The sequence below is a fragment of the Mustela nigripes genome, chromosome 1 (assembly GCF_022355385.1).
Source record: "Mustela nigripes isolate SB6536 chromosome 1, MUSNIG.SB6536, whole genome shotgun sequence".
Lineage (NCBI taxonomy): Eukaryota > Metazoa > Chordata > Mammalia > Carnivora > Mustelidae > Mustela > Mustela nigripes.
In genome coordinates, this window is record NC_081557.1 from 147621409 (window position 1) to 147634253 (window position 12845).

Here is a 12845-nt window from a genome sequence, read left to right on the forward strand (position 1 = left end):
ATTCTATTCTCAGTATCCAACATCACCAAAATAAGACCAAAAGATAACAGCTAGGTGTAAAATTATAGAATAAAAAAAACAGAGGAACATTTTAAAGGGACTGTAAAAATGAACACACCTCAAGACCTGAGCAGCACCCCGTTTCTTGTTTTTTCTACACGTTCGAGTTTTATTCCAACTTAAATTTTGTAAATTTCCTTCTTTTTTCTCCTGAAGCTTCTTCTTCCTATAAGGATCTTCCTGCTACAGAAAAAAAAGAAACCTTAAATAAAGGTTTAAACTGACTAAATGTACATTTAAAAAAACTTTTTTTTTTTTTTAAACTTTCGCAGAACAACTCTATACAAATTCAGAATGTTCCAACACTGGTGAAAATGGAGACATACATTTCTCAATCTCCAGTCTGTTTGCATTCCCCTGCCTTCTCTACCTCTCTTCTAGGCAAAAAGAAGAAACAATTGTTGCCTACAGAATTCCAAAGGGGCTAAAAAGGAAAAACATCTGTTAGCAATTTAGGGTCAGCTTGCTGTTAACTTCGGCACCAATAAATTCTCCGACTTCACCTGTTAATTTGGTATGTGCAATTCACATGAGTTACTACCGAAGAAAAGTCATGTAAAAACTCAACGGAGGGTTAATTCGTCCAGTGCTGTTTTTATTTGTTTACGGAAAAACTTTCGGAGACCGCCGATATCCATTGAGTGCGTCAAATAGTTTAAGCTTTTATAAATAAGAATGTGTCTCATGTTTTTTAAATGTGGTTTTGCAAATCTTAATTTAGCATGAAATACATATATATCTATCCATTCTATATGTGTGTACACAAATTTTAAAAAATTACATATGTGTGTGTATATATTTACGCCTATTCATACACACACACACACACACACACACGTAATTGTTTTTTTTTAATTTGGGCCTTTTCCTTTTATGTTAGGCACAGTCTGTTAACTGGCTCAAGGGGAGAAGTCCCCTGCCAGAGAGCGTTCGGAAGCAGCTCCTGCCTTGAGTCCTCTTATACTCTCTCTCGCTTCCTTCCACCCTTCTGCCCCTTTAAAGCTCAGGTACTGTAGTCGTGTGGGAGGTGGTACAGAGCTCGCAAATGGAGAACCCAAAAATCGCATCCTCGGGGACCTCCCAGAAGCAAATCCCCCAACTCGGTGAGTATATTCCTACGGACCCTTAGGATTCACATTTCATAAAGAATAAAGCCCAGCTCATTTTACCTTCTCTTTTGAGAAGGTTGGTCCAAGAATCAGAGCTGGAAAATGCAGGATGTTCTAACATAAACTTGGCTGACACACATGACTTGGAAGAAGAAAAATAAGAGGTTTCAAATGCCTACATGTTACAGATCTGAGGTACCCAAAGCCTCAGGTATCTATTATAGCAGGAGGCTTACTACAATACACACTAGACAGAAAATGAAATTGTAACTGCACATGTGGCAGACTAATGGGATTTTCGTTTTTTCCTTAATACTCCTTTAGTTTCTCCCCCAGTATGTTAACTTTATGTTAAGTATGTTAAGTATTAACTTTTTTCTGATTCTGAAGGTATTCTAAAAACAAGACAGGTTAAACACACAAAGCCCTATCTTACAGGATCTTAATGCTAACTGCTGAAGTCTGAGGCTCAACAAACACATTAATAACATATGATCAGACATTCTCCAAAGTTAAACATTGGCTATCTACCGTATTTATTCATGTACTGGTCCTTGTATATTTCCAGCTTTGGGAGAGAAAAGGATTCCCCTCTCCTGGGGCCAAGAAAAACTGTTCATCACACAAGTCCTTGAGCCTTTCTGTCCCTCGAGAGTCACATACAAAGAAAGGATCTGTTTCTAAGAGGGGTCAGAGAAAGAGTGAACTGGTCAGCGGCCACTATGACACTTGGCTGCCTCTCTCCGATCAGTCTGGTGAGAGATGCCATTCTGTGCAAACCAGAGGAACTACAGAGACGTGGAACAGGGCGGTCCGAGGCATGGTTGCTGTCTCTGAATATGAGCCAGAGTGATTACCCAAAGAGTGCTCAGCACGCTGGACTCGGGTGTGTGGAATGAACGAGAAGCAACATCCATGAGCAAACAAAGTGAGACACGGAAAAGAGTGAGGACAAAAGGGGGAAGAGACAGAGGACATATGGAGGAATGAAAAACGAGTGAATGGCCTTTGTGTGTGTGTGTGCACACTTGTGTGTGGTGGGGGAAAGCAAGGGAGGGAAGAACAGCAGTGAGGAAGGGCCCTGGATGGGCTCGAGGTGAACAGGCCAGCCCTGGATGTAGCAGATGGTGGCGGGCGGGGGGCAGGGGAGGACACCAGAGACCCAAAGCAACAGACCTGTCAAGAAATGAAAGGGAGAATAAAAGGAGACTCTGGCTCTTTGCTTTTTGGTGGAGAGGGAGCCTCAAAGAGGGGGGGAGGCGGGCCCAACCAGGGGAAGAGCCCAGGGAGAGTTGCAAGTAAGATTGCAGCTCTGAGGTCAAACAGCCTGGACTGAAGCTCACCCCACGCTTTTTACTGGCTGTGCGATCTTGAGCAAGTCACTCAGCTTCTCTCTGCCTCCATTTCCTGCATCTTCTTCAACGGGCTGTTGTGAGAAGCAAGCAACCTGACACAGAGCCAGCACTTTATAGAAGATGTCCTATTCTCACGGATTACGCGGCGGGCAAATAAAAAGATTTCCTGAAACTTCAATAAAAGCAAACAAAGAAATCAAAGGAGAGGAATCACTGACTCCACAAAACATTCTTCGAGCTGCTGTATAGAAGTAACAGCAAATAAAAAATAAGAGGGAAGGGCAGACGAAGGAAAAAAACCACACATTGCTTCTGATAAGCAGAGTCAATACTGTGCCATATGTTCTGACGGAAAATAAGAAAAACACGGGCAACAGAAAAGTGGGCAAAGCACACGACATGCAAATTTGCAAAAGAAATATAAAAGGCTAAAAACCATGAAGACTCCATCCAAAATATTTAACAATAAAGTATGCTTTTAGGAAAGGAAAATTATAGATCAGCTTGTAGCTCATCTTTCCGTGCTGGTTTTAAAAAACACAAGTGTGTTTGTACTGCCTGTCTGTGTCTGCAGACACCAGGAGAGGGCTGGCGCGGGAGCGGGCTAGGGAGACAGGGCTCTTAACAGAGTCTGCCTCTGGGCAGCACAAGTGGAACTGGGTGAGACATTCAGTTCCAAATTATAAGAAAGAAAGAAGATAAGGAAGAAGGGAGCGAGGGAGGGAGAGATTTCAGGGCTAGGATTTTGGATGGATGACCTTTTAACTTATTTTTTCAGAATTTTGCAAAAAAGGAAAGGAAGGAAAGCACTCACTTTTCCCTGGTAAGAGATGCAAATTGGAATGAAAATGAAAACTTTCTTCCATCACACTGACCAAGTCTTTGCAAGGAACAATGAATGCACAGTGCTGGTGGGAGGCCAGCATTGCCCCATGGCATTGATGTGAATGAGAACTGGGACCACCTTTCCAGAAAACAATCTGGGGCACGCAGGAAGACACTCTTCAATTCTACTTCTAGAAATCTCTAACAAGGATTCTTTAGGTATCTAGGGAAGACTTCAGAACAATGTAAATCATCAGAGTGCTATTTATGAAAATAAAAAGCTGTAAATAACTTTAATGTCTGACCGCAAGAGAATGGTTTAGGATTAGAGCATAGTTAAATGATGGAATGTTATATAACCACTGGAAACAAAGTTCCCCTTGTTCTGAACATGAGAAAGTGTAGAATTATAACATTATTAAGAAAGCTACCTATACATAATGATGGTCCTGAGTTTTTTAAAAAGTTGCATGAAAAATACAGAAAAATGTACAAAGTATTTCATTTTGTATAGACTTTTCTCACCCCCTTTTCTATGCTATTGTAATAATCATGAGTTCCTTTTCTAAGAGAAAGAAAAATCTTTAAAAAATAAAACAGCAGGGTTAGGGTTAAAATTTAGTTTGTAGCTCTCAAATCTGGGCTTCAATCTTCTTTGCCAATAAATCTAGAGGAATGTTTCCACATACTATAGACAGATTTATATAATTTTCTAAGCTGCAAAGTTAGGCCCTAAGAATGTACAAGAAAAACAAACACTGAGTACTGCCCTTGGGAATGTGTTTATTGAGAACGATTTCTTCAAATGAACAATGAAATGGAAAGCATACTCACAGGGTTTTAAAGAAGAGCTTTTAGCAAAACTGGGTGAGTCACGGAGACAGCCAAAAAAAAAAAAAAGATGGGGTCTACGGTCCCCAGATCCTCCAACTCCCCGCAGCTTTCCTGCAGGGCTGGCTGCCATCTTTCGATGTACGGGCTCCGGACCAGAAAAGGAAGGAGGAGCTTACCCAATTACTGGGACTGTATACAAGCCGAGTCTGCGCTCCTGGGATAGAGAAAAGGCAAGGCCTGGGACCCCAAAGATCGAATGGTGACAATACCCAGAGAAGAAAACAACAGGACACAAGCGTAGAGGGCTGAGTCTGGCGTGGGGGTGGGGGTGGGAAGCGGTGTCTGAAGTCCAGGAATGGCGCCCACTCATAGAAGCACCAAGAGGCAGGGTTCCTCGGGGGCCCCCCCTCCTAAGGGCCCTCAGAAGGACCTGCGGACTTGGCGCGAGTCCTGGCTGCTCCACCCTCATGCAGGCCGTCAGCCACTGCGTGGTCACACCTCAGGGCTGGCTTCCATCTCACGCAGGGCCACATGGAAGTTTTGAAGCCCCTGGCAAAGGGCTGCTGAGGTTCACTTCTTTCCTTGACCCATTCCCTCTTCCCCCAAATTCACAGATCTTCTTTCTGCTGCGGAGAGCATGGCCCTTCATAGTCTCAAGGGCCTCGCTTTCTGTACATCTGCTATACCTGCACCCTCGGGCCACCTGCAGCTTCACCACCACCCAGCATCATGTTCCGGCCCTGCTTTCCCTGTGCACACACATCGCAGAGAACTCGGTGCTGCCTCTCAGTTCTAACCTCCACGGCTCCCACATCTCAAGCTCTAGGCCCAAGTTTGCCATATAATACCTAGTTTTCTGGTTCTGTAACACCCGCTGTCGGTCGCAATCACACAGTCATTCTCTTTGGGCTGACCCCTGGTCAGTGCTTGGTACGTGAGCTACTCCAAGCATTTATCATGTTAACTCAGCCATTCCTCCCAAACTTAGGAGGGAGGCATGCTCTTAGTACCCTCATGTGTCAGATAAGGAAACTGCAGCATTAAGTAACTCACCCAATGTTACAGAGCAAATAAATGATGACCAGGATTCAAACCCAACAATTGTGGCTGCAAAGTCCATGCTCTTAACAAGCAACACGACTTTGGTAAACAGAAAAATGAACTTGTTGTGTAAGTCAGAAATTCCCCATCTTCTCATTAGCTGGACTTAAAACTTAGGAGTTATTTTTGCAAATAGTTATGTAAGAGAAGACAGTTCCTCTCTTTATGCAATTAGGGACAGGGAAATCCTGTTAGTTTTTCTTCTAGACTCTTACCTACTCTTCCTGTCCTTCCCCCTTGCTCCTGCCCAAGCGCAGCCTTACATCACACCTCCCAGTCAAGTAACAGCCTCCTTGTTAGAAGAGAGCTGGTGTCCATTCCTGCCCCCTCCAGCCCAGCCTCCAAAATGTTCACACTGATCTTCCAGAAACCCATTATTCACACATTCATTCAAGCATTTACAAAACTGTGCTGTATGATCTCTGTAATAGGCATTCTGCCCATCTTTGCAAACCTGAATTGAAAAACATTATTGTGACCTTCAAGAAAATCTCAGCCTCAAGGCTGTTTTCCAATTTTTACCCACCCTCACTCCATCCACCCCCCCCAGTCCAGAAACCTTCCCTACTCCCTGTCCTTTGCACCAGGGTCCCCTAAACTGGACACCCTGAAGCCAAATCTTCCAAAAAGATGTTCTGTTTGGACACATGTGCTTTTAAGACTCGGGCTCTAAAGTTCCTTAACAGACAAGCAACCATGCTCTCTCTGGTTCTCTACAGACACCGTCACTTCCGACTCCCGGGCTCACCGAGTTCCCTGTCTGCCCTTCCAGCCGAGGAGGAGTGGAGAAGGTCCAGACTTGAAATTGGTGAGCCAAGGCCTTTGCATTTGGAATGACTCCCATTTTCCCTCACATTACTTCCCCTTCCTGACTGAGCCTCTTCCCAAAGATTTCCTACTCCTCCTGATTATGCCGTGGGGCTCAGTGGGGCCACTGCCTACCTTCCCTTCTCTGCCTGTCCACATTTCTCCCTCCTCTAGGAGCTTCCTGTGCCCGCTACAGGCTCACCTGACTTTTCACTCTCTGAAATCCCTTCCACTCTGTCCTGATTGGGAGGGGGCACTTAACTATTGGACATGTCTTGTCCTTAAAAGACTACAAATTCCCAGTTTGAGATGTCTAGGATATATTTATTTTGCATCATTTTCATGTTATTTAAATGAAAAATTGTGTTTGTTATAAAGTTTAAGCAAAAATACAGAAATATAAAGAAGGAAAAAGATCACTGCAAACACCACTACTCAGAATAACAGTCTGCCATTGATTTTTTGGCAGATCTTGTTTTTGCCATCTCTCTATGAACCTACAGACACATTTGGATGGCAACACAGATGATGGGAATAATTTATAATACTGGGACAACTATTATTTTTTTTTTTAGTATATGTCCTGCTGAAGCGATCACGACAATGTATTATTTTAAAATAAAAGTTTAATGTTCAGTTTTATTTGAATTTAACATAAGAAACTGAAGTAGAATCCAGGGAACTGCCAACTTTCAAATAATTATTTCTTCTCCACATGCTGTATTAGTGCCTTAAGGATCTCTCTAAGGTTAGGCAAAAGACCATGAAAGACATTTTCCCAAGTTTTCACCCTGTTCAATATGTTCAGTTTTACACAGTATTGACTCTCTACCATTGAATTAAAACTCATTGTCACCTACCATTCAATATCACCTCCTGTTTCTGCAGCTTTATGTTACTTTTTTGCTTTATTAAAGTTGTAATATACGCAATCTGTTCTGCAATTATAATTGCCAAATGTTTCGTCTTAGATCTAGATATAAAATGGAGAGAAATCTCAACAACAGACCACTAACACAACTTCTGTAGTCCTGCGTCTTTATTTTTACATCTATCTTGGTCGGCTAAATTTCATTAACTTCATTTTTTAAGAAAAGCTCATGATGAGTTCACTTGTGTTTAAGGATGCCTCTTCCTTGCTGCCTTTGTACTTGAGTGTTTCCTTGACTGGAATATTCCTGTTCACATTTTTATTCTCTGAATGGTATGGCTCCACTGTTCCCTGGATCAGATGCTTCCATGAAGTTGGAGTGAGCCTGAGTGAGTGTTTCTCCATCTTCCTAACTTTGCACCATTGTTTATGTTTTAAGATCAGTAATTTAGCCAGGCTCTGCCTATATCCATTATTACATATCAATTTTTCCTCTATATAGTGTGCCCTTCCATTCCATAAATTCAGTTCTGCCCTCCTACCAGGACCGTATTCTTCTACTACCTCTCTGAATACCTTCAGACCCATTTGTTGGGCCACTTACTGAAACACTCATTATTCTTACATTGGACTGCTTTGTCTTTCTTTGTCCCATATCTAAATGCTTCCAGCTCTTCAATTTTTTCCTTCACACTCACCCTGATGATCTCAAAGCCTTTCTCAGGGTCAGCAATTCCATTTTTGGCAGCTGTCTGTAAAATGTCGTTTGGGTCTTCATTTAGTTACTTAGCTTTTATAATATCTCTTTTAAAAATCTCATCCTAGAATCTTAATTTGCCTTTAAAAAAAAACTCTTATTTTATTGAGTACATTATCTGTAGTATGAAGTATTCTCAAAGTTAGGCTTTCTTCTAGATTAGGATCTTTCCCTGTCTTCCATGTTCTATTCCTTTCATTCACTTTTACTCGGCGCGCGCGCGTGTGTTTAGTACACGGTATGTATCAATATCAGCGTAGTTAGAATGCTATTTTTTTTCCACTGGGCTTATACTAATACATGAATACTTCTGTTCTGATGTAAACTAGATAAATTCTCCTAAATACCTTTCCCACCTTGATCGTGGACCTGTCTGCTTTCACCTTTGAGATACAGGGCTTGGTTCTGCTCTCCAGCACAATGTGCAACTCTGTGTCCAACTAACTCTGTGTCCAACTACGCACTCTCTTCTGATATTCTGTTGTACTAAGGCCCACTCACCTAAGCCAGACAGGCATTCCTCTCCTGAGCATTTGGCTTATGCTTCCAATTCAGCAAGAGCAGGCTCTAAAATGGATGTTGGGTGACAAAACTGGAGAGAAGAGACAGGTGAACTGCTTCTACTCCATCAGCTTTGCCAGAAGGTAACTCATTTGCTTAAGAACAGTTTCCTTTGAGAATAAAAGCTATCTGATGTTACTATAAATTATTTTAGTATCTCCTATTATAATTAGAAAATAAATAAAACTTTCCAAGCACCTCAAACTCACAATTTATAAATGCAAATTCAAATGCATGATAACTAACCCCCTTTGAGAGGTATGAAATACACATGTACAATTACTAGACCGATACCTGCACTCTCAGCCCTAAATATGGATTTTGTTCTAAGAGGCAAGAGAAAAAGAAATACAGACCTCGACTGAAGGTACATCCTGTTTCTCAAAACAAATGTCTTCTTTCGATGCTTTGTGAATCTTCTTTTCTGAGGAAGACTTTGTGTCAGCCTTCTTCAAACTTTCACAGTTGTCTACTTCATTCTTGACAGGCACTTGCTGGTTATTCCCTTGAATAAATAAAAATGATTGAATCTCTAGCTAATTATTTCCATTCACGTTTCCATAATTAAATCTCTTTCCTACACCAAGCCATCTACCCTAATGATATTTAGACCTGAGGATTGTTCCTGACATTCATGATGTTCTAGGTATGTTTACCAGTAAAAATGGGCTTACCTGAAGAATTCTACAAACAGTCTTTATTTTTTTTTAAAGGGATTTTTTTTAAAAATTTATTTGACAGAGATCACAAGTAGGCAGAGAGGCAGGCAGAGAAAGAGGAAGGAAAGCAAGCTCCCTGCTGAGCAGAGAGCCCAATGTGGGGCTCGATCCCAGAACCCTGGGATCATGACCTGAGCCGAAAGCAGAGGCTTTAACCCACTGAGCCACCCAGGCGCCCCTACAAACAGTCTTTAAAAGAGGTCAAGGAAAAAAGGTGAGGAGGTACCCCATTATTCACAGCACCATCATTCATAAGAAACAAAAGGTAGAAACAACCCAAATGTCCATGGATGGAAGGAAAGAAGTATAGAAATGTGGTACACAAAAAATGGAATACCACTCAGCCTTAAAGAGGAACAAATCAGTGCCCAACACCATGACTATACTTAACACTACTGAACTGTACACTCAAGAACGGCAGAGATGGAAAAGACGAAGCAATGAGATTGTGAGACATGCCACAACATGGATGAACCCAGAAGACATTATGCTGAGTGAAATGAGCCAGTCCCCAAAAGACCAACACTGAATGTTTCTACTTGTTTGAGGGAGCTAGAGTCATCAGAGAGATGAAGAGTAGAATGGTGGCTACCAGGGGCTGGGGGGAGGAAATATAAATACTTACTGTTTAATGGGTACAGACCTTCTTTTTGGGATGGCAAAAAGGTGCTGAAAATGGATGATGGTAATAGCTGTACAGCACTGTGAATGTGCTTCATGCTGCTGAGCTTTATGGTTACAATGGCAAATTTTATGTTATGTCTATTTTATCACATTTTTTTTTTTTAAAGTTGAAGGGGGAGAGGGGCTAAGGACTTGCCTTCTAGTAATGACTACATAGCTACAAATTATTTTCAAAGGAAATCTCAAGCTTCCCGAGCTGCTTCGGTTTCCTGATTTATAAGATGCAAATGCCACCTTCTCTGCCTACTCTGACTGTTATAAAGAGGGAACCGGAGGACATATACATGGAAAGGGCCCCATCAAAAACAAAGGACCTATTTCCGGGCAGGCCCTCTTTCCAAAGTCTGTGCTCACCTGCTCCAGGTGACCAGTGCCTACAAGCTGACAATGACCAGCAGGCCAATCACATGGCAAAAGCTGGTGCAGGTAGAAACTTCACCTGAAAACAATGATTCTCCCCGCTTTCCTTTCAAGTGACTTCACTCATCAGTGTATTTCTTCTTCGATCCCCTACTTCAAAATAAAGTCAGATAAACTTCAACCCCACCCCACAGTAACTGGCTTCAGGGTCCTAATAGGAAACAAAGTATTGCAACACCTGCTCCTTTTTTCTTTAGGAATTCCCTTACCATACCTGGGCAGTCTGAGAAAGTTTAGATGACCACAGTACAAAGATTTCACAGCAAAGCAGGCTGCAGGCTCTGGTGAGATGCCCGCCTGATCAGACCTTCTGCAGAGGCTCCAATCTGGCCCTGCTTGGGGCCCTGGAGCGGGGTAGGTCTCTGCCCACAGAATGAAAGCAGTCAAATGCCCTCCAATTCTGAAACTCCTAAGTTGACCTCACTCAAAGCAAGATCCATACATTTTGCCAATAACACTGACAAGTAAGCATACTTTTATTTTGTTAATGGAAAATTGTGTAAGTATTACGTAACTATAAAAACACTGGGAAGGATTAATTCCTCTATGACACAAATTGGGTGTTAAGACACCTACAGAGGAAAATATCCACCATGATGAAGTGGTAAAGGAAAGAGCCGAGAGCCAAGATGATAGGGTCCGAAACAGAAAAATAAATCATAACTAAGGACATCACTTTGGATTTTGCAAACCATACATATGAAACAGAACACATATACTCTCCCCAAAAATGTGCCACTAAATTTCCTAGAGTCTTAATTCATGAAAAAAATGGATTTCCTTGAGCTTTTATTGGGCCAAGAACAGCACTAAAAGTATTAATCATTAAACTTTCTCAGGAAGGACCTGAACTTAATATCCAATACTGAACTACCCCCCAAAAGTGGTAAAACACAAACTCTTAGTAACGCCTCCCATGGGGCTGGGAATCAGGACCAATTGTAAAAGGAATTCTAACAAGTTCTTCATTAAGTCTTTGACAAATTCTAGCATGACAATATCTAAGAATTTAGAAATTTTGTGGAAGCCAAGCCATGTCATCTTATTAAGCATGATTATTTATGGTGTTATATAATTTTCTCACACCCATCTCACAGAGTCAGTGTTTGAGCCATAAAGATAAAAAAGGGAATAAAACAAATAACAAGTGAACTCACCAGAATCCTGCTTAAATTGCTAGGGTATCAAATCCAATCAAGTTTATTTTGAGCAAACTGCTAATCTTCAAGTTATTAGTATCTATAAGACAATGAGGCTATATTTTTTAATTTCTCAAATACTGGTATTTCAGAATTTGGAGGTATCTATCGAATGCAGTGAGATCTTTCATGTATTGTTAATTCCAAGACTTAGGGCATTATTAAATTTAAAAGTTTATTATCCTTCACATTAATATAAGCAGAAAGCAAGAAAATAATCTAACTATTCCTCTATTCCTCTTTTGTAATGCTGAGGCCAGCTGCTTATCTTTAGCCTTAATTCCAGAGCTATTACTCTTAAATTATGTGATCAAAATCATACAGATCTAGAATTTTGATTATACAATTAGAAAATAATAAGTAGTTGAAAAAGAGACATATTTAAATGATCATTTACATGACATATAAAGTTTTACTTTTGTCAGATGCTCAAGAGACTCTGGAACACGTAACAAATGTCTGAAAAACTGAACTGTTGTTTGACAGGTGGATGCCAAAAGCAAGTGTGTGAAAACAGAGCTCTGAAGCATCTGTCAACAGACTTCATTTTTATGGGGAATTTTAATTTATGATTTATCACAGGCCTCTCAGAAGAAGGGCAGAGAAAGCACAGGAAAGGGATAAGCACATTTCTGTTATTCAGAAAATATTCTGGGTTTCTCAACCCAAAAAATGAGCAAGTAGCACCAGACCCACTAATACATGCTTTGGAACGTTTTTTTCTCACACGATATGTTACCTTCAGGAAAAATAAAAAAGCCTCAGAATAGAAGACACAATTCCTCAGGTGCCTCAAGGACATCTGTCAGGTTAATAAAATAACTTCAGGCACTCTTAGGAAACTGACCGCCTGCCCCCCACTTTTTCCAAAGGCAATCTTATCACTGGACTTGTTTCTACCGGAAGATTTGTGTCATTTAGGAGAAATAGCTAGGATGTGGCCAACACGCTGGCTGGTTTCCCCTGAGCAAGATGAAGATCCCCGTTCTGGAGGGGGACATGGAAAATGAAGTGCAAGAACTGAGGATTCCTGCCATCCGCTGGGCGAAGTTCAGCTACTAAAGCTGAAGCTATTTTCTTCAGATTCTAGAATGATTTTAAGATGGAAACATGTTTTTCACAAAGAAAAACACTTCTCAAAAAAAAAAAAAAGAACTAAAGCTCAAAGTTGGAAGTGAAAACTTGGAAAGTTCTCATGTATAAACGGCTTCCTCATCCTTGAGCATTCTTCACACATTATGGATTCCCTGCCAATTATATATGCCTGTTCACCATCTGCCAGTTTATGACAATGCTTTCCTTTAAAATGTGAAAAAAGAACCCCAGACCCTTGATGTTACTGAAAAAAAAAAAAAAAAGAAAGAAAGAAAGAAAAAAAAAAAACCCCTCCATACCCTGCCTTCAAACTATTCCTCTATTCAGTCCTTTCTTATTTTTAAAATTGCCAATTCTTTAAAATGTTTAAATTCTAAAATGATGGCAGGCAATATGTTTAGTTTTTAAACCTCTTTGATATTTCCTAGACTAGTGCTGTGAATGGAAA

The 12845-nt window shown here is 40.9% G+C and overlaps 1 protein-coding gene across 2 annotated transcripts in view; it reads right to left on the reverse strand.

The window, feature by feature from the left end:
• TMEM131L (transmembrane 131 like) overlaps positions 1 to 12845 on the reverse strand; it is a 162007-nt gene that overhangs the window by 13087 nt on the left and 136075 nt on the right. The window contains exons 26-27 of one of the 2 annotated variants that reach the window (XM_059375078.1): positions 8637 to 8785; positions 119 to 240 (exon numbers count right to left, since the gene is read on the reverse strand). In XM_059375078.1, the coding sequence (XP_059231061.1) occupies positions 119 to 240; positions 8637 to 8785 (271 nt within the window). Of the gene's footprint in view, positions 1 to 118; positions 244 to 8636; positions 8786 to 12845 lie in introns of both variants that reach the window. The other variant, XM_059375070.1, reaches the window with a different exon arrangement.